This window comes from Strix aluco, chromosome 4, assembly GCF_031877795.1.
Source record: "Strix aluco isolate bStrAlu1 chromosome 4, bStrAlu1.hap1, whole genome shotgun sequence".
NCBI classification, from domain to species: domain Eukaryota; kingdom Metazoa; phylum Chordata; class Aves; order Strigiformes; family Strigidae; genus Strix; species Strix aluco.
Genome location: NC_133934.1, coordinates 61240654 through 61263452, shown reverse-complemented (window position 1 = coordinate 61263452; position 22799 = coordinate 61240654). Strand labels below are relative to the sequence as shown.

At 43.7% G+C, this 22799-nt stretch overlaps 1 protein-coding gene across 13 annotated transcripts in view; it reads right to left on the bottom strand.

Annotated features, from left to right (window-relative positions):
* EPHA5 (EPH receptor A5) overlaps window positions 1–22799 on the bottom strand; it is a 209388-nt gene that overhangs the window by 77754 nt on the left and 108835 nt on the right. For 8 of the 13 annotated variants that reach the window (XM_074823321.1, XM_074823322.1, XM_074823333.1 and 5 more), the window contains exon 5: window positions 17729–18064. The exons of the other annotated variants lie outside the window; for them this stretch is intronic. In XM_074823321.1, the coding sequence (XP_074679422.1) occupies window positions 17729–18064 (336 nt within the window). The remainder of the gene's footprint in view (window positions 1–17728; window positions 18065–22799) is intronic. 13 annotated transcript variants of the gene reach the window in all.

Genomic DNA, 22799 nt, shown 5'->3' with positions numbered 1-22799 from the left:
CAATGCACGTAATTGATCCTGTTTTTACAGGACTGCCTTCCAAGGAGTAGCAAAGGTGACGCATTCACATTATCAAGGTCACTGCAGTGAATGCAAGAACAAAAAAGACAGGTTTGCACCAGGATTCAATTACAGTGCAGTATTCAAATGTTGCTAGACTGCTCCCCCCAAAAATGAGAAGTACTCAGAGCGCTACACACAGTTAAGCGGGCTTAATAAAAAGAGCAATCTTTAAAATGATTTAGTTAAAACTCTGTACAAATACACTGGACTCAACCTGAACATGTTTTATGCTCATTTAACTTGAGTTTGCAAATTTATAGGCAGCAAGTAAACCAAGATAATCAATTTTAAATCAATATCCCTAGATTTTAAGGCCAGAAGAGATAATTTAGCCCTCCCACAAAACACCACTGAGTTTTCATCTTCCTTTAAATCAATAATGATTCACCCCTGGGGGCAGATTACCAAAATTCACCATGCAGTGACTTGCTTGAGTACTGCCCATCTGGCCCTGTGTCCTTAATTACAAAACCACAGCCATATCTAATAGTGATGTCTGCTTGGGTAAACAAAGGGTACAATTCGAAAAAGGGGGTAAACTTGGTTAAAAAAAAAAAAATTTTAAGAGATAACTGAAGTTTGTTCTAGAAATTAGTACTGAGGACAAAAAGTAACAAAAAAAAAATCAACACAACAGTTACTTGCTGAGAACCTGAAAAACAAAACAGAAAAGGACACTTTTAAATATAGACATACACACATGCACACTTCCATGAGTCATCCAGAAAAAAAACACAAGAAAAGCCTTAAGTAAGGATGTATGCTTCAACTGTGTTTTTTAAAGTTGAATGTCCCTTGAAGACTATCAGTGAATTTTCAAGCAATTTGGCAACATTTATCAGTCTATAAAAATTATAAAACCACCTGATTTTAAAAAGCCTGAAGATACTGAACTTTCACATCTGATCAGAGCAAACTGTCCACACACATTTTTATATTATACGGCACTAAGGGTACAGAATTCAGCTCCATAGATTACCCTCCCATGCGCCTTTTCCTACCAGTGATGTATGCATCTGAGAAAAGTGGAAATACATTTTTCCCAGTGTTATCATCCACTCAAAACGTTACATAGCTAAGAAAAAAGGAAAAAAAAAAAAATCCAGTCATACAACTGCCAAGCAACTGCTTGCAGAGTCATACATTACTTCATGTAGTACACAATCACTTTATTTATTGTACTCCAACCAAAATTACTCGAGCCATTAATGCCTAACTTTTTGTGCATCGCTCTGATAAGAACTTCATATTACTTACTTCTTTTTCCTGCTAAATAAAAGGCATGCTGACCGCATAGGCACATCTTACCTCATAACTCAAGCAAGACACCACTATCATCCTTGCATGGTTTCCAGTGGCCACTTAGTCTTGTAACTGCTTCATAATATGGACCGTGAGTTCCCACAGGCATTACTGGGGCGCTGCTCATTCTAAAGCTGCTGGAGCTAGCTGCGTTCTCTTTTGTTTATTCTGAGACTATGGCCTTTAAAGCCTGGATGTGACATTTAAAAGGGCCATTAAATGCCATATCCTCTATCAACCACAAATCTTGTCTAACACAGCAGTATATTATAATCTCAGTGATCTAATTCTCAAGATCATCTCTTTACTGACAAGACCCAGGATGGTCACTATGATAAAGCTCTGGGAACTCAAAAAATATCTCAGTCACTGACCCAATAATAAATCTGATGCTCTCTGCTTCATCTTTTCCTCAGTAAGGCATGTCAAATCATGTACTATGACTATATACTAAATGACCCGGGCAAAGGGATTTTCAGAAAATTGTGGGAAAAAAGAAGCGGTTTTGTAAGACAGTGAATTGTTAAAAGAATGAAAATCAAATAATTATACTTTCATGCACCAGAGAATCTTGCTTTCTGAACACCCTGGGGAAAAATTTACGTTTACAGCCAAGATTTCTAGAGCCCAAACAGAAACACAAGCAGCATCTGTGAAGACATCCAGATGAAAAAGTGGGAAGATCAAATCTACCTGAGACATCAGGCCATACCTTGCATTTGTCTGCATGACAGACTACTCACCAACTTCATCAGAAGTAGCTTCCATACAACTAAGACAAGAATTTGATCCACTAAGGAAAGGGGAAGCAAAATATATCCCTCCAGGTACTGAATTAGTACTGAATTTTGTTTCAATGAATGAAACAGAAGACCACTTGGACCTACATTAAGACAGAAAAACTTTAGTCTTCCACTTTGGAAAAGATCCTACCTATGGTCTTGTACTGTTCAGCAGTTCTCATCAGGAAGGACTCAGATGTACACGAAGATCCAATCCCTAACCCTGTATTCCTGTGCAAAGCACTAAAAAGTAGTCAAGAAATATGGGGCAGAGGGGGATGACACAAACAAACTAAGTTAACTTTATGGCTCAACCTTGACTCCAGCGAAGCACAGTGCCACCAGACCCTGGTGATTTTTGGTCTCTTCCCAGTCCTGCTGCTGAACTGTTTGTTGGGTGACCACTGGAAAAATCACTTCACTCTCTCTTGCAGCCTGCAAACCATGCGGAAAGGACCTTCACGTCCCTCACAAAGCACCGCAGGGTTCACAGTTAACATGTTCTGCTGAAGAGTGTACAACCTCATCTGTGTGGCAGTAGCTTTAGTCCTGTATCTGAAACAATCTCTCCCCTGAGATCCTTCTTGTCCATCCTTTCCCAAATACATTTAATTAAAAAGCCTTAAGTGCTGAGCTGCTTCTGATGATCTTTTATTGAAAATCCTCTTCCCCTGGCAAGTTATTCCTGTCTTATTCCTAGCCATGACTTTCAGTCTTGCTTATTTCTGCAATAAGCTGCTTCTATCTATACTTTCTTTGATGGGCTGACAAAAGAATATGGTTAATCCCCAACAACAATTTTTTCATTTAGGGCTGCAGAGCCCTGTGCCTGTGATATGTGTCTAGGGTTATGTCATAGGCAAGCCTCTTCCCAGAAGCTCCCAGGAGTCCAGGTTTCATACACTCATAGAATGGTTTGGGTTGGAAGGGACCTTAAAGATCATCTAGTTCCAACCCCCCTGCCATGGGCAGGGACACCTTCCACTAGACCAGGTTGCTCAAAGCCCCGTCCAACCTGGCCTTGAACACTTCCAGGGAGGGGGCAGCCACAGCTTCTCTGGGCAACCTGTTCCAGTGCCTCACCACCCTCACAGTAAAGAATTTCTTCCTTACGTCTAATCTAAATCTACCCTCTTTCAGTTTAAAACCATTACCCCTCATCCTTTCACTACACTCCCTGATAAAGGGTCCCTCCTCAGCTTTCCTGTAGGCCCACTTTAGGTACTGGAAGGCCACTTATAAGGTCTCCCCAGAGCCTTCTCTTCTTCAGGCTGAACAACCCCAACTCTCTCAGCCTGTCCTCATAAGGGAGGTGCTCCAGCCCCTGATCATCCTGTGGCCTCCTCTGGAACTGCTCGAGCAGGTCCATGTTCAGAAATATCCTGTGCAACAGAGCTCAAATGGAGATGAATGCCCCTCCCTCCTGGCACTCACCATTTTTTTTTTATTTTACGTGTCTATATAGAACAGGCAGTCGTGAATACTGCAGCCAGCAACAGGGAAATCTCTGGAAATGCATAAATATCAGGGACCCACAATGTTATTGTAGCAGGGCTATGGGAAACATCTGGTGCCTCTCCAAACACTCCCCTACCACTTGATGGTACCACCGCTTGGATGATGGGAGCATCTCTCTGACAGGCTCTGAAGTCTCCTAAACTAGATTAATCTACATGCAGCATACAGCAAAGCTACAGATACTTCCTAATGGTCTGAAGTGCCAGCTCCCGTGATAAATATACACATCCTACATGCAATTACGCCTGTTTCTTAATAGCATTAAGATGGCTGCAAGATACTAATTACCAAATAAGAATTTTGCAATTATGCTCCATCATACCTTACTCCTGACATCGCTACTTTTAAATAAACAAGGATTTTGGTTTCAACATAACCAAAGAAAAGGGAGTTTTCTCCTTTGATCCATTTTAACTTTCCAAGTGTGATCACGGAATTACAGATGCAAAAATTTCCATTTGCTGAAGTACTGCCAGGGTTTCACTATAGCCATTTCACCACTATTAAGAAATGTTGTTAGCCCTTTTATTAATCAGTGGGAGGAATGATGTTATCCGAAATGAAAGCAATCTCACTAGCTAATTCCTGCTATTCTCCAGCCAGAATTTCAGTGTTTGTCATGAACTGTTTGCAGACTTACCTTTACTTTAATTAACAATACTGCAAGATCCAAGGTATTCCCAGTGCCCCCAATGCCGATGTCATTAGACAAAACATATCTCTTACCTGCATCACCTCCGGAGATACTGGCAAACAGCTTACACCAAAAGTAAAGACAACAGAAAAGCTTCTTTCTGAGGCACATGAAAGGGATGCAATAAGAGAGTTGTGCCAAAGCCACTCAGACACGGAGGTACCATCTTTGCCATGAAGTAAATGGCAAAGTCCCTGGTTGACTACAGTGGGAAGAGAATTAAGCCAGTGCTGAGCAGTTTATACATCTTTCCTTTCAGTGTTACCTCCTGACATTAAAATAAACAGACATCATGCTCATCTGGGTAAGAAGCTGCTTAGGTGAGAACATAACAAAGATAATACAAACCCAATCCTAACCATTCTGTGATTCTAAGTGTGGGAACCTGCAGCACTAAACATAATGTGAAAGGATGCACTAATGATAGCAATATTTTTCCACTGTTCATGCGAGCACAGAGACAAATGTTGTGATCTGTCTCTGTCTGCCTTTTCTGGAGTGCTGTTTTATGACACAGTTAATGATTTGGCAAAAAAAAAAGTAATAGCCTTGTACCACAGCAATTGCAAATGATCTTTGCCTTCCCTCTTGGAAGATGAGTAACGGAGGCCTGTGTTTGACCCCTTGACGAGCATTTTGCTTGTGATGGGGGGGGAGGGAAGTTAGAATAAACACTTAAAAATATAAGTGTGCAAATGATGCCATAATGTACAGCTACCTTGTTTACCATTATCCTTAGTCATAGATTTATCACCATGCTTTTAAACACATGCTGTATATCTTTTCTTTCCTCTTTTTTCCCCCCCTTCCCTTCTAATTGGAACTCAGTCTGTGAAATGTAATTAAAGCTCTCATAAATACTGCCAGCGAGTGCACCTTTTTTCTTGCAAGTAACTACTAACATCTTCGAGAAGCCCTCATCAACCCCTGATAGAATATAGACTAATGTATCTTCTCACACACCCCGCTCAGGATAGGGAAGTCAATCTTCCCACCTTCCACGTAATTAAAGTCACCCGCATTATGTGCTTTTCCTTTGCCGTTCCCTCCCCTTCTCTGACACATGTATCACCCTGTCATCAGCTCCTTTCCTTTCATCTGATTTATTCTGTTTCTAATCACTGAACAAAATTCAGTGCTTTTGAGAAGAGCTGGAGCAGTCCTAGGCACAGCTCTGCACTGAGTTTCCTTTTTCTTGCTTCCTCCCAGCTTATATTAAAAGACAGTGCTTTTAACTCTCCTTTAAGAGGGATTATTTCCTGCAACCTAGAGAGTTTATTCATGCCTGCAAGTGAAAAAAAAATACCCTCTTCCATTCAGGGCAAATGACTGAGACATTAACAATGAAATTCAATGGTACTTCAAAGACTCCTTTGGGCCCTAAAGGTTGTGTAGGGCTGCCCAGGGACTGAACCAAGCCCTGTTAACCCAACAGGTGGCTTCATTTGGTCTGTGAAAAATAGCTGCTGCTTCTCTCAGGGAGGAAAACACTCCTAGATTCAGCCAAATGGCAGCTATAAAAACGTCTGACTCGAGGCATCTCTAAAGCTTTCAAGCACCCACCTGGCAAAGGCAGAAGGTGGCTGCTGTGCATACCAGAGCACTGCTCCACATGTGGCACCAAATCTCTCCTGCTATGGAAAAGGGCATAGACCTTCCAGGGTCCAATGGTTTAGGAGCCACATGTGTGCCCTGTCCCCAGAAGTACATCATTACCTCTACGAGGCAGAGTAGTTGGAGCCAGAGGCACAGAGGCAGGAGACCCAACAGCCCTCTACTTCAGATATTTGGATATTCTCCCATCAAACCACCAGCACAGCGCCTCAGGCACCTACGTGGGGCTCAGCCATTGGGATTGGGAAGCTGAGGGCTGTGTGACCTCAGACCGTTGCATCCCAGGGTAGGACAGCCTGACACAGCCCTGTGCATCGATGCCCCTGGCTGGGAGGCAGGCCCCTGGTAGATGCTGTCTCATGATCCAGATTCAAAAGTTAAGAGAGGCAGAGAAACCGGGAGGAGCCACTGAAATCTCTGCTAAACTCTCAAGAGGATAAACAAAGTGTCAGCGTCTTTAGCACTTCATTACTGCTATCCTGCTATCGCTTGATTTTGTTAAGTGTTTTTTTTGGACCCTCATCAGTGAATAGTTGCCAAGTCACTCTAAATACTGTAACTGCCAAAGGCCAAATAAAGCCCAACTTATTTACTGAAGAGGTAGTAATTGCTCTCCTGCTGGACAGAAAGTCAAAAGGATTGGGATTTTAGTTACATTTAATCGCCTGGACACTAGAATTTGCAACCACTTGGAATGGACACTGTCCTGTTATTAACGGCTCTGGCTTTAGCAGCCAAAGCACAGTTCAACAACTAAATGTATTGCAGGCAATACCTTGCACTCAGCTGGACTTGGATCAAAGATTGTCTTTCCTGACTGATGGTGTGAAAGAGGGAAAAAGGGAACTGTCACCATAGCAATTAAGACTTGGGAACAAGAGACCGACCCCATGCCACACTTCTCCCCTAGCTATTCAGCATACTTTAGCTCACTAAACACTTTGGATAAATATACTGTTGACTGACATTTCTATTCTTCATGCTGCAGTGAAATTGAAACCACAGTAATACTGAAACCAATTCAGAAAAAAACCCAACAACAACAAACCCAAAATCCACCCATCAGCCTATCTCTAGTGGACTCTGACCAGCCTCTCTTATCTACTCATAGTCAGTTTGGCAAATGGGTTAGAAAACATCTCCAATGCAGCTCAGGGCTCCAGCCCTAGGGGAAGGGCTCAGCAGGGAGAGAGGAGCAGCAAGAGGAGTTCCAGTCCTGGTGTGCCCTCTAGCCAGTCACACTGCACCTTCGTGCCTCAGTTTCCCCATCAACAAAGCAGATGCCTGAAAAACCTCCCTGATGAAAGTTGTAGGCAATGAAATAGCAATTTACTGACATTAGGCACCCTCGATACAAGAAAGCTGAGCCAACTTGCATTTATCTACTTGCATTCATCTGCATAATGACCATGTATTTCCCTTCCATATTTTGTCCTAAATGAAGAACTGGACGCTGTACAAGCTGAATTTAAAATAGCAGTCGTCATGTGTTGACTAATATCAAAAGATACAGGAACAGTGTGAGGCCACAACAGATGCACAATTGTTATTTGAGCACAAGCAATACTTATCAACTGCCTGACTACTTTATGGTGATTTGTTTTGTTTTATAGAGATGTTCTGCAGGGGTTGCAAATAGCACTCAAAGCCCTACAAGGCTATCTGACTCTGGCAGAAGTCCTCCTTGAAGCCTCAGCCAACATGTAGCAGAGGGTTTGATGCATCACCTCTGTGGAAAGTACAGGGCACTTTGTCCTTCACGCACACCCTGCTTTGCTAGTTGCTGTCTGCAATTTTGGAAAAGGCGGAGATGGGTCTGTGCCCTCATGTGCATCCTTGCCCAGTCATCCTCCAGCTCCTTTCCATCTCCTTGCAGGGACTGAGCTGCACCTGGTACAAAGAGATGTACAATAAATTAAATAACCTAGTCATTTCTGCGACAATCGTCTTCCAGTTTACTGAACTGGGTGAGAGCACCTCTCTGTGGAAACTGTCCTTGCATGGCCAGGTGTTTAGAGGCTCACACCATAAGTCTCAGGCAAGGTCAGCGAACGATTTCACGCTCCTAGTGCCACCCCTCAGGAGAACAAGGCAGAGCCACGGAGCTGCGTGGTTTAATGATCCAAGGCAGGAACCCACTGCAGGGAAGGCAGAGCCCTGGAGATGACAGGGTAACAGTGCAGTGCAGATCAGCCCCCTGTAACAAGCCACACTAATGCTGAACTGTGTGAAAGACAACTCAGGAGACAGCACAATTAATAATCTACTTGGCTGAGCACCACTTTCACTCCTTGGATTGAGGCAGACTGCAGAGAGTTGGGAAGAAGCTATGAAAGAATTGCATGCAGGGTCCCGTAAACCCTTGCAAACCTAAGAAGGGAGGGCAAGTCCAGTTTTCTGCTTTTACCTGATTCAACATTGCTTCCTTTCATCCCGTTTAGGGGCACAGAGCAAAAATGCACAAGTTTTGCACAGCAGGATGAAGCAGCACAGTGGGCAACTGTGATATGTATTCCCAGGAAGGCAGTGAGCAGGTGCTGGTGCCCTCCACTGGCATTTTCCACCTAATTCTGCAAATTTGCTTTTGAGACATCTTCGTACTTCTCTGTCAAAGGCCCTGCAGAGCTAAGGGGTCAGGAGTAAATGCCCCTTCTACTCCTTGGCTTGCCCATCACCCTTATGTCAAACGCGTAACAGAGTTTGCAAATTTTTCCATCAATTTTCGTGGAGCAGTGTTCTGTCCAAGGCTTGCCCGAGCCGAAGCACTTACAGGATCAGGCCAGCGTGCTTGGCACCTCTCAGCAAAGAGCAATGCATCATCCTGGCTTGCTGCACTGCAGAAGAAAAACCCCTGCCCAGCACTGCCATAGCCAGTGGGTGTCCTGCATTGATTCATACAGGGCATTTTGATCAGACCCCATATTCTTAAAAATTATCAAGCCTGAAGATGCAGGAAAATAAATAAATAATAATGCTTTCCTTCCAGTGATTTCTATTGTACTGACCTAGCCGGAAATCCCATTAGTTACTTGCTTTGATCAGGACTGTTCCTCCAAGACCAGGAGACGCAGAAAGCGTTCCATCACATCGGTAAATGAGCACATCTGAAGTGTGTTTTAATCAAAGCCTTCCAACTCTTGAGCTTTTTGTAGTATTTGCATGTAGCTGAACTTTGGTCCAGCTGCTGTGGAAGAAATACGGTTTATTGCTGGGCTGTCTGTCTCCTCGGAACTGCTCTTGGGTCTCCAGTCATTGTCCTCCCCCAGCAAGGACAGGAGGGGCAGTAAGCTGGGATAAAGCACTAGCCAGCCCTATTACTGCTATTACCTTAACCCTTTGCAAGAAATACAAGTGCCAGCAGTAGCATTTCAGGTGTCTTTTGAGGAACAAGCAAGAGGTTTGCTGGTGAAGTGCACTGTAACAGCAACCACAGTAGAAGATGTAGAGAAACCTTCCAAGCCTTGCTGAAATACACCTCTCTCCAATAATAAGCAATCCAGGGGAGAAAAGCATTTCAGCCTGATACTGTAAAATACTAATCAGGAACCTGTTACTCATGTACATTGTGAGCTGGAGCTCAGTATGGACACAGCAAAATCCTTTGCGAGATGCAGAAGCTCATCCTGCAGCCACCAGGCAAATCATCAACCAAGGGGAAAAAAGTCTGGCCAAATGAACAAATAAACAGGTAAATTACACACTGTGTATTAAGCAGAGGTCAGGCTCAAGGCAAAAGAAAGCAGGCAGGAGGAAAATAGGGCCAGAAAACCATCGCGTGGCCTTGCAGCACAGAGCACCACCCTCTTTGAACCCGGTCCTGGCTAGTATGCAATTTGCTATGAGAGCAGCAAGAGTGAAAGGCAGCTGAACCCTGTGAGCTTTACAAATCTGTCACAGATATCCAAAGAAAACAAGGGTTGGTAACCTCCGTCTTCTGCCTGGCATGTCCCCTGCATGTTCATACACACACAAACATGTTCATGCTGCCAAGTGCGTACTTACACCTCCATGCTCGTTCAAACTCATATTATCAGCTTGATAGTTGCATGGGAAAGGAGAAATGCCCTCTGAAGTCGCTATACCCTGAGCAGTGTTTCTATAGCACAATGCACATAATGCACAATTACTGAAAAAAAATGTTTCAAACTACCCTGGCCACTGTTGTATTCAATTTTTGAGGGAGATTACTATAAGGAGCTTACTTGGTACTGTAAAGAAGCTGCAGCCAGAGAGCAAGTGGGACATTTATTAAATGCCTATGAGTCCCCTGCTATTTCTCTAACAGCACTGGAAGTATTTTTACATTCTTTTTTTGGCTATTTTTGAGTCCTGGTGTCTTAAGAGCACTCTCAGAAGTATCATCTATGCAGGGCGTTAAAAATGTAAAACTACCTTTAATGCTAAAATCAGAGAAATAACATATCAGACAAAGGAATTATCAGCTTGCAGACTGAGACTAAAGAGCTGAAGAGGATTTTATTAGCAGTAAAATTCAGAAGCTGCATTCATGGAAAAAAAAAAATCTATACATTGATGTCATCTAGGCAGTGAAACCATTTTAGATGCTTTACTTTTGCTCTCTGCCAAGTACTGTGCTCAGCACAATACAAAGAGACTCCTTGGCCCCAAAGACTATGTTTTAAGGTGATTAGAATTAGATTAATATAAGATTACTTGGCAATCCTTTAAAAATATGCCAGCAAAATGGGAAATAAAATTTTAAACCAGCACTATCACTCATGCAAAGTAACAGCAGTGGTGCTCTGCAAAAACAGAAGTTTCTTACAGCTCTGACCTTGTGAAGCCCTTACCACATCTGATTGCAGCACATCCTGCTTTATGCTTTTTGGAAAATATCAATATTTGCTCTCCATACACCTCTAAAAATCTAGATTCAGGCTGCCCAATCTCTGCTACTTTACCCCAAGCCTAAGCCTACCTTGATGGCGGTGATCCCAGTGGCTCTGGGATGTCAGGGAGGAATCAGTGTCAGTCCTGCTGGCTGCAGTACCTCAAGCAGGGTATTCTGGGCAGCTCTTGCTCTCTCGTACCCAGCTGCATGGCATCATCCAGGTGTAATCCATGGATAAATTTTCCCTAGGTGTAACCTGGCATTTGTTTTTCATAGCTCATGCAACTGCCTCACAAGTAGCATGCTTTGAAGGAGACTAATCACTTTACCATAAAGATATTTGTCTTGCTGCCACTGGGAGATGGTAAAACCTGCTCCCTACTGCACAACATGCAATAGACGTCATTGGTTGAATCTCATCATGAGAACCTCAGCGCCTGTCTCTTTCCCTTTGACAGGAGGAGGGTGGATGGGGATGACTATTTCTGACTATTTTTATTTTCATCTATAAATAAGACATTTTAATTTCATGTCAAAATTGAAAGGTCTGTCTGTAGATGCAGGAAAATGCTTTTCATTTCATCTTTTAATGTTCTCATATATCAACAACAGGGTTGTCTCATATACTTGAATAAAAATGACCTCTAACTAAAAGTCATATTGTAATTTTGGGGATTTTTTTTCATATTCCAAAGAATTCTTTCAATATTCAAGTATGTATTTCTAATAGTCCAAGTATAACAAAAAGACTTATAATAAACTATGAAAAGGTAGCAATTACCAACTGGGGAGTTATAAATAAAACTGTAAAATATTCAGCTGATCCATAATTCATTTGGTAGCAGACACCTAGCCATCTGGGCTGGGGTGAACTCACAACTCTGGAATAGGACAGTGGATGAAGATTTTGCATTCAGAATAAATGTGGCCATCACAAAAAAATTTCAAACAATAAACATTCTGTGTAACACTGTTTTTCAGGTTTTACTTTGATCTGCCAGAGTGTTTGTTTTTTAACTACCTGTGATTGCATTCTCTGATTACATATGACCACACTTCAAAAATAAACCAAAATACTTCTTGAAGCCAGTCACCAGCATATGTATGGGACTTTACAAATGAAATTATTCTCTCTTCCTACCTGAACCCTCACTGGCAGCTTGATATCTCCCCTGCACACCATGAGTGTCCGCAGCCAGAAGGATCCTGCTGCAAGGTGTAGCCATGCTGCCACATGCTACGGTGCAGGGTGCACCGAGGTTTAAATGGTCTTCAAGGCAGTCCTAGTTTACCTCTGCTTATTAAAATACCTCGGTATTTGCCCATCCTGGTATGGGAGATTACACTTTGCTTTTAAGAGTACATCGATCTAGGGTAATTCTGCAATACCTGTGTTAACACACTGGAAGCTAGTGCGGCATCTCTAAATGACAGCGCTTTCCAAATAGATGGGCAATTGCAAGCCTTAAACCCTCTATTTATGCCACTAATAGCTCCTCTCTGACCAACATGAATCTAAAGCACAGCTTAAACTATCAGACATACTGAATTCATATAGGATTGCCTGCAGCTGCTAAAATTTTCTGAGAGTTCATAAAACGATTAGACAAATTCATGAGAGAAAAATCCATTAAGGGCTACAAAGCACAAAGAGGTTGTCCCCAGAGGTGGGAAAGCGCTCTAAGGAAGCATCAGTATGTGTCTGCTTCATGCTCATACCCCTTCTATGGTATCCACTACTGACCATTGCTGGGAAGATGATGCAGCTCAGTGGGTCAAGTACTGTTACAATGGATGTTTTTACAGGCAAGTCCTGCTCACCACCCTGGCTGTGGAAAGGGAGTTGTCCAAAAATAAGCATCTGCTTAAGCTTTTGCAGGCCCTAGGTCAGCAGTACTGGTTGAAAAGTAGAGCTGCAAAACCAGTCTGGCTTCTCATGTGAGATGCTTGCAACATGCTGCATCTACTGGAGCATCCTCTCAGAAAATTTTTGTTATCCCTGAAGAAAATAAGCAAGCTGTGCCCCACCCAAACCAAACTAAATAAGCTTGTGAGACTTGAAAGTTGAAAGATTCGGACCCTGAACTTTCCAGGACTCGAACCTGTCCATTCCCGAAGTCAGCCTCTGAAAACATGTTTCTGAGCAGAGCCATCTTCTCACCTCATTTTCTGATGTTTTCTTGCCAGACTGTACAGGGCTGCAGTCTACCTGTTTTAAGAGCGTGCAGCTGCTGACATAAGATTGCAATAAGCTCTACATTGCAGGTTTCCCTTTCCGAATCGCCCTTGGCTGCTTTTCAAAGACTGGTACCTCCTGAATGCTAAGGAAAACACCTTCTCCCTTGCTCCCCACCACTGCAACATCCCAACCTGCACAATCAGAGTGAGAATCACTGCTCTCAGCACACCCTTCTGCTCCAAGAGCTTTCCAGCTGCTCCAAGCATCTAGTGGTTTTTTCGGTCAAGCAAGAACCTAGCCGTGCCTCCCAAGCAGCAATATGGGTTGCCAGGTCCTGTCCTCCAACATGTTTGCTTAAATAGCACTGCTGCACCACAGGATGCAACTTGTATCTCTGGTTTGGCCTTGGGCATGCAGACTCCTTGAGGTATTAGACACATTAACTCCTCCTTTGTTAGCAAGCAGAAAGCAAGAAGTTAGAAAGCAAGTTAGGAAGTCTGTATCTTTCTTCCCTTTCTCCCCTAAGAGGCTCAAAAATATCATACAGGTCACAGAAGGGAACTGAACATTGGCCTCCGACTTTCCAAACAGAAAACAGGCAGGGGGTTTATCTGAAAACACACACAGAGAAGGTCTTTAAGTGTAAAGGAATCTGTGGCATTTGGGATGCCAGCAGGAGAACTGCCCCACTCTCACACCCCCCACTTTCAGGCCAGCTCGGTGCCTGAAGCCATGCCCAGCGTGGGAGATGCTGGAAACAAAAAGCAAAGAAAATTGCTCAGCTGTTTAGGCTGGCTTAAAGTGAATATTATTGGTAGGTTTTAAGCCTAGAAAGGTTTTAAACTATGCGTCTTCCCAGTGTGCTCCTACGATGATACAAGAGGCACACAGACAACCATGAATCACAACTGCTTGCTCCCTACGGACCCATTATGAGACACAAGTCTCTGACCGAGACGTCAAGGTAGGCGCTTTCTGTATACAGGGCAGATAAGACAAAAGACCTCAAGGGAGATGCACATCTCTGTCTGGAGTGACAACGTTACTTAATCATCTGGCTTGGTGAAATCGCTGAGAAAAAAAAAACGTCACAGTTGTCACTTGAAAAGCAAACTTCAATATTAGCAGCACACGCAGACTGGTCTCTGGAAACCATCTAAATAGGTGGCAGTCTCAAACATATGAAAACTTGAGCAAAACCATGAACAAGAAAAGGATGGCTAACCCAATCCTATCATTGCCACTTACGAATTATTCACTGGGCTCCAGCCCACGTGCATGAGGCACACTTTTTAATGCACCATAAGAGTACATTACAAATGACTCCCTGCCATCTGTGCTGGAAAGTCTCTTGGGCACGTATTTTGCCGCAATCCCATAGGGGAAAACCACACTTTGGCCAACCCATGTGCCTACAAAGTGAATAAGGTCCTCCGTTTGCCCTGCAGCAGCTCTGGGATAGTCACGATGGAGGCCAGCACACTTTTTACCTCCCTTGGCCTGTGGCATTGCTCACCCTTTCTAGATACGTGTTTCCCAGCAGAAAACATCTGCAAAATCCCACAGAAGCAACAGAGGTTTGGGGATTGAAAGAGAGTGACGAGGGAACTAGTTCTGTATGCAGAGCCTAAAGCCACTGTGTCCTACATGGCTCAGTCCCATCCCAAACACCATCAGGTCCCCAGGGACTCATGGAGCAGAAGCACGCTGAGCTCACTAGCTGAGATTAGCTGATCTACCTCTTCTTGTGCACAAAACATTACTGTTTCCTTGCTATATTTCCAAATCTGATTTCAAAAGTTCAGGGGAAAATTACATCAGTCTAAAACTGCCAGACTGATTGCCAGTGCCAATTCTTTTTCTCATTATTTTAAACTGGGGAGAGAGGAACGGGGTCAAATTATTTTGGAGAAAACCACATTTTTTTCAGGAAACAATCCCTTCAAGAGCCCTAACAAGAGGTAGTTTCTGCTGTCAAAAGCTCCCATGGACAGAGGAGGTGGTGCACCCAGCACCCCGCTGCCTGCTCATTCTCTGCAGTCCTGAAATTAGCATAGGCTTTTTGGGACGGACAAAAGCCAAACCAACAAAACAGACCCTGGCATTTCTCTGCAGTGCTGGGTTAGTGAATACTTGCTAGCAGGACTCCAGCAGGCAGACCTATCCCACAGCATGCAATTTTTTCATTTTCTGCAGCCAGCAGTTCTTGTAGCAGGAGTTCTCCTACTGCTGCAGTTGACCTTGTGTCACTACCTTTAGTGACTCAACTTCATTACATCAGCCTTCATGAAAATATAATCATACCATCAGAAAACCTGTGTGAGGGAAGGATGAGGCCCCAGAGCTGCAACTCCTGGTGGTAATTTCAGGGTGAAGACAAGTGGACTGAGACTCCCTGGAACCCCATGTGCCCTGCCTGTTCTTATATGAAGAGGATAGCTGAAGGTGAGGCTTTTTCAGAGATATCCAGCAACTTCGGGCATGGCCAGCTATGGACCACTCCACCCGCACACCTCCACTACTTGCCCCAAAGGACGTTTTTCAGAGGCACCTTAAGAAAACAGATATCCACCTTCCACGCTTCACAGCTAGTCTGATTTGCAAAGTCCTCCTCTACGGCCGCTTTATTTCTGGCATGTACAAACTGATGATCACCCCTGGGAGTGCCAAAAGAGCACATTACTGGGAAGCACGTTTGATGTTAGAGCTCCAGCAGACAGGCCTGGTTCTCCTCCTGAACAAGTGGTGGAACCAGCTAGAGAGACAACAAAATACAGTCACCACTCCTTACTTTGGACAGGGGTTTGATTCAACCTCCTGTTGAATCAAACATGAGAGCATACAGATGTAATTTCAACACCACACAGCGAATTAAACAGTTATGGCTTGATCCATTGACTGCGGCTCCACCAGGGTAAACAGTGAGACTGCCCAGAAACTACACTTACCCACTTGTCCTTAGCATGAGCCACGTTCATCACAGGTCTACCATTTCCTATAACGGACCTTTCAATACAAGGCTGGAGGTGATAACTGTGCAAGGGGGTTATTCTTGGCCTGATACACAGGAAGGCAGCTACACGGATAAATCTTGCTGCAACTATGGGGAGTTTGGGACATAACTCACAAATCAGGACCATTTCCTCACAGTCTGCACTGATCAGCAATGTATCATCTCCTCTTGTGCAGCTACATTTACTGAGGTTTATGTGGATTTAGCTCCGCACGTCAGGGAAAATCCAATGTCAGCAATGAAATACTAACGCAAACCCACTAACAGGAAAATATACTTTTTCCAACAACAGAGTTACTGGCAGCAGCCTTCACAATGGGAAAACAGTAAACAGCATTAGGACCATGACACCCACTGATCTGCATTAAACAGGTGCCTTCAACAGGTGGCATACTGCCATCCACTGATGCTTCTCCAGAAGATTTCCTGCCACATCCACCAGCAACAACCTCGGCATGCCTTTATTTCCTCTCCTTGAGATATAGCCGAACAATTTGTCCAACACTTCAACAATCCAGTCTAATTACCAGGACAGGTATCTGATGAAGTGCAATACAATTGCACTCTCTTGCTGCTGGCTGCCAAGCCCACGCATGTACACCTGGGTAGCAGGAATGAAATCCAGCCCTGCTCCAGCTAGCATTCTTCTGCTCTGCAGTGAGGATCTGCCAATCTCCATCTAGCTGTTATGCTGCATACCACACCAGGTCTCCTGGCTAGGCCTTGTCTGTAAGGAGAAGGCAAGGGGTGGCTCTGGTGATCTGGCAGCACAGTCCTTACAGTCCCAAATGCTACTGGTTCACATTCCTGGAAGGGCTCCACAGCAGACACATGCCACTGGGGAGTCCTGGATTAGGTGGCAGGAAGCAAGCCAGGTAGGCAAAGGGAGAGACCCTAAAACACAAAGCATGAGGGACAAGAGAAGGACAGAAAAGTCTCCATGGCTTACAGAAGCCGTGTGATGTGCCTGGTGTGTTGATGTGCATGGAAGGAGATGTGATCATGTTTTTGCCTCCTATCACACCTCCAAATGACAGGGTACAACAGCAGCTTTGTGCCTGTGTCCAAGGTGACAGCTCTTTTCAATTGCTGGGCAAATGAAGGGCAGACAGATCTGAGCCCTGAACAAAGGAACAAACTAGTTTACATGATCTCTGCCTGTACGGTGCAAAACCAAGGACACAGTATGTGTCAGCCCTACCTTGTTGGAGAAGCAGTGACAATGTACCGTATCTCACCAGCCTGAATCCAGTCACTTTAGCATCACAGTGCAGAAGAGGAATTCAATTTCCTAAAGTCACTCAAAACCATTTTCCTAGGATAACTGTTTGCAAAGTTAGGACGTTTTAACCACTGGCATTTGGAATGAAAACGAACTCTTAGAAATTTCCCTTTCCCAGCAGGAGAGGCCACTTTTTTTTTTCTTTCTTGTTTAGTGCAAAGAAGTGGAGGGATCTCCAAGTAGCTTAGTGTGAAAGGAAAAAGCCACAAATCCTAAAAGTGTGTCCTGCTGGAAGGAAACATATTGAAGACTGCAGTAATTATAAGCTATGAGACACAACCACCCACCCCCCAACCCCCATATTTGAAGAGGCCACAGTCCAGCCCTCCATGCTGTGGACTTCCACCCATTTCAAAGGGAGGTCGGCACCAGGTCTGACTGGCTTGGGCTCCCACCCCAGACATTTCCCCAGGTTGAAGATCCACTTACCTGCCTGGTTTGTGGTTACATTTACAGACACAAACTGCCGGGCTCCGGGGTTCTGGTCGGACACTCCATTCACTGCCTCAATTTCAAAGGTATAGTTTGTATGAGCAAGCAGATCCACCATCATGACAGAGGTGTTTTTCAGGCCGGTTTGCTGGGGGAGGTACCTGACATGACCGCCACACGCCTCACACAGACCTGAGTGTGAGTTGCACTTCTTGCATGCAATATAATAAGACACATCTTTCCTTCCACCAGTATCAGCAGGGGGAATCCATTCCAGAAAGACACTAGTCTCGTTAACATTTGAGATGGCACTCCGAGGAGCAGAGGGGGGTCCTGGTTTGTAAAGTGAGAAAAACACATGGTAAAAACAGTATTATCAGTCATCCTGCTCTCTACTACTCTCTAGGCTGAAAAGAGATGCCCCATTGCTCACGTGCCAAAAAGTACAGGACCGTTTGTAGCAGCACCCAAAGAACTGGGAAAACAGGGATTTGTTTTGAGCACTCCCACCTCACCTCAAGGAGTCTGTGTTGGGATGCAGCCACCTGTATGGGAGGGCAAGACACGGGGCTGTCTCAAACCCAACAGGAGGAGCACTCCAGCCCAGGGCATTGCCTCTGGTGCTCTCCTTGCTCTTCCTGTGAAGGGAGCTGTAAATCTTTGCTCTGCCCAAGTCACCATCAGCTTCACCAGGGGCAAGATTCCCCCTCTTTACTCCATAACTAGCCCTAGGTCCTAAAAAACAGACACGCACTGGGGTATTCATGCTGCATAGGTACTCAACTCAGACCCTGAATCTTTCCTCTGCATGCACCCTCCTCTCCCCATCAGCTATTTGGCAACAGTGAAACCTAAGCTTGGGCATCCAAATCACACCTAAGTGAGATGCTCAATGTAGCCCAAAGCAGATGGTGATCTACACGGGCCACTGGAAACATGGCCATATCTGGCTACTCAACAGCAGCCTTCTTGGTCCCTGCCAAGCTCTAGCACGGTTGGTTAGCCACACCGTGCTTGCTTATTTTGCCAAGCCTCCCTGCTCAGGATGCCAGCGTGGTGCTGGCAAGGCTATCCAAGGAGGAGCAGCTCCTGCAAAAGGCAAGCTGTTTTCCTTTGTCCTGCTGGAAAAGGCCATGGCTGGGCAAGCAAAGTTCACCTGGAGACATCTTCAAGACTGCTTACTTGCAGAAGGTGCTGCAAGCTTTTTGTTTTTAGCAGGCTTGTGTGGAAGATGAAAGGCAAGCTGCAGATACACCCTGAAGACAACGTGAAAGGAAAAGCAGGAATCTCATGCAAGAAATTCACATGTTATATACTTAGGGAATGCTAAATGAATGAGGAAGAAAGGGGAAATTTATCAAATCAAGCCAGGATGGACTTTAGTCACAGCACCACCAGAAGCCATACAGCAAAGACTGGGTTTTTTCCAAGGGAGGTAGAGGAAGGAAGGTAACACACTCCCCTTCAGTTTGAATGAAGCTGTCAAAACCCATGAGCAGTTCCTTGAAAAGAGCTCAACAGGTAGCTTCACCAGCTAGAAATCCATATGAATTTAACAGCCTGTCTTAGGCTGTCATCTCCTCGTTTTGTTGTGATAATTAAACTCGATCCGTTATTTAAAACAGGCAGTGTTGCAAAAACTAAATTACTTTATAAACCAGAAGCATTTTCCTTTATTTCCCTTTCCTATTCCCCTTTTTAAGTCTATAAAATTGGTAACACTGATAAAACACTGTCATGATTTCCACTCAAGCTGTTCTGATTCAGTGAGAAACTCACTGCCAGAGGAAATAAATAATCCTGATATATTTTTTTTCTTCAGGGGAAAAGCAGTTGAAGACAAAAGCTAAGTTAGTTTAGGAAACGGCAGATAAGATTTGTTTTGTTCTGTGATCGCTTCAGATCACTACGAACAGGAAGCGAGCTGCCTACAATCTGCGATGCAGGGACCCAGCACTACTTAGCTAATGACACCAAGGTACAGCACAAGTCAAAAGTATTTTCTGCACTGTCATACTCCTACCGATATAATGGAAACTATGAAATTCATCACTAGAGCTATGTGGAGTTATATATATTGCACTCAAGGGGTTTTTTATATGTTTTTTTTACCTGTTAAATTGCCCTATTTTTTCTTTCACTGGATGAATGCCCTTTTACTGCTACCAGTACTCTAGGAGAAAATAAAGAACTCAGGCACAAGAAACACTTACTGGACAATGTGTCTTTAACGGGGGATAAATTATTACTTTTGTAAAGTCACCAGAGGTTTTTACTTGCTTTGGACAGAAGAGTCAGCTGCTCTTCTTGAAGGCTTAAAAACATCAACTTCAGTGGAAGCGCTTTGAAGCTAGTGGGACTTCATAACCTATAAAATTAGCATTCTCACAGGGGCTCAGAGAAAGGTTTTTCATAGTCTACAGATATCCAACAAGACCTACTTGAAGAATCCTGAAGCCGCACTTGGGTAAACTTTGATAAATCACAGTTGTAAGAACAAAAAGGTGGTTTACCTTCAGAAGAGAGGGGCCCTACGTCTGTTAAGAAGGTCTGTTTTAATTTCTAACCTTCTTTTGTCAAGGACAAAGGTATTGGTTTACTGGGTTTTTTTAAATTTTTTTTCTTTTTTTTTTTTTTTAATTTGCTACTTTATACCCTAAGCAGGAAAGATTCACCCCTTCTGCATCACAAGCGCAAATACTTTCTGAAGACAGACACTGGTATTTTTCTTGATGGACAGCAAACCTGTTGTTTGCTGATACACATACTTTAAAAATATAAACCAAGAGAGAAATTACCCTGAAGAAACAAATATAAACATGTACACACTCAAAATAAAGTGAACTGTAAACTTTTTGCCAGTAAAATATTACGCTAAATACTATAAAATCTTCACTTTGTCCCATGTGTCATGCTATTAAAAATATTTCCCCGATATTCTGAACAGCAACAGGGTTACTTGTCAGAGACGGGAGGGGAAAAAAAAAGGGTGTAAGTAGGTTTTCATATTAAAGTGATGTTGTGCAAGGAACTGAAGCTAGGATTACTTAGTTAAGAAGAAATAAAGCACAGTTACTTTCTGAAAGATAGATAATAATATTAAGAGAATTCTCAAATGCCCATCAAGACCAAACATTTCTTTTGTCTGAGTTCTATAATTATTTCAGACTGCATCACAGCACTATTAATTTCAAAATTACCAATCATTACTTATAAAATATGCTCAAGGAACTAGAAAAATGAAATAAAAATTATAAAAATATATTTCCCCCCTCCACTGTACTTAACTGAGCAGTTGATAGTGGTATAGCAGTTAGTTTTCCGTAGTGATGCTGGTAGTGTTGGGGAGACTCATGCAGCTTGGGACTGAAATGCATTCACTTTAAATTAGGAAAATGTGATTTTATAGCTATACCCACTGGCAAGGGGACTTTGCAGGTGCAGAGCTGAAAACGGACATTGATGTATTCTCTAAAATTAACTGGATTTCAAGATGAGGGAATCCTATGAATATTATTAACTGCTACAGTAATAAATAATAAAAACATACCAAAAACTTGCAATATTTTCCTACCAGTCATGACTCAAGTCTATCTCACTTGTGTTTCAGTTCGCGATGAGATGTTCCCTTCCAGATCTAACTGGACTGGTTTAAAACATTAGTGTCACTACCTACTCTTTACTGGCCCTGCCAAAATTTACTACCCCTGCAGCTGAGCTAGGGTAGCACATGGGCCCTCCTCATCACCTTCAGTACAAATATAGCTGGATTAGGACAAAATCCCAAGAAAGGATGCGTAGGGCAAGCAAGGGTGACTGAAGCACATGGAGAAGGCTCAGATGATCCCCTCTGCTTTTGGGGTAATAAACATGAATGCCAGCAAAGATGCTGCAAAACCCTCAACTGCTGCACTGGGGTTTGCAGTGGGCAACAGAAGCTGAGGAGTGCCTTGGTCAGCATTAAACCGCTCATCTGTCCCAGAAGCACTTGGTACCCTGTCAAGCCATATTCTAATACAGCTTCAGGCACCATGCCTGCACTTTAAAATAGCTTATAGTAAGCTTTCAATTAAAACAAAAACAACAAAAAAAAACCAACCCAACAAAACCAAAACTACCCAAACATTAAAACTCCCAAACAAACTTTAAAAAAACCCAAATAAGCATAACAAACCCAAACAAACATAAAAAAAATCCCATGGTCAGAAGTTACAGCCTTTAGCTACAGGATTCAAATTCCACCAGAAACCTGGGGTAGACAGGCACTCGAATTTTGTTTCTTTTTAACATGAACTGGTCACCAAGCTTGCTTGTGCCTCTCTGAAAATCCTGCCCTACGTTCAGGTCACAGGCATGCATAAAGCTCTTCCTCAGGATGGCAGCTCCTGCCCTGTGCTAACGCACCAGCAGGACAGACTGGATGTGTACCCCTCTATCCTGAGAAGGGGCAGACAGCAACAGCACCGGTGGTGGGCAGGAGGCACTGCAGACACTGCAGTCTGGCGTAACTGTATCAGTCCCTGGCTTTGTTTCTGCCTGCATAGAAAAGCTGATTTTATGTGTGTTTCCAGAGCTCATAGTACTCCTCTCCCTTCCCATTTCCCAATACCACACTAGACCTCATCATCTCTCCCATTTATTTACATTTTTTAAGTCAGGCTGAGAATCAAAATGGACATCAAGAAGCCCTGGTATCAAAGTTTTTCATACTATAACCCACCCTAGCTACCACTCCAAGAGACACCAGCATATCTATTAATAAACTGAGAAGCACTTGCATGACTCTCCCCCCACACTTTGATCCTACAGCACCAGCTACTGGCATGCTGCCTAAGGCTGTCTTCTCCTTCCCTGCAGCACACCTTCCAACAGCCATGTGCTTCATGCTCCTTCAGCTGGTGAAAAGCAAGCACAGAGTTCAAGGGCCCCGATTCTGCTCTGAGTCCCTCCTGCAGGAAAGCAGAGACCTGCCAAGGGCAATTTCCTTTGCGAGAGCATCTCTCCAACAGGAACAGACTTTTTCTTTCTCTTTTTGAAATGAAAACTTGTGAAGCTAGGAAGGACATCT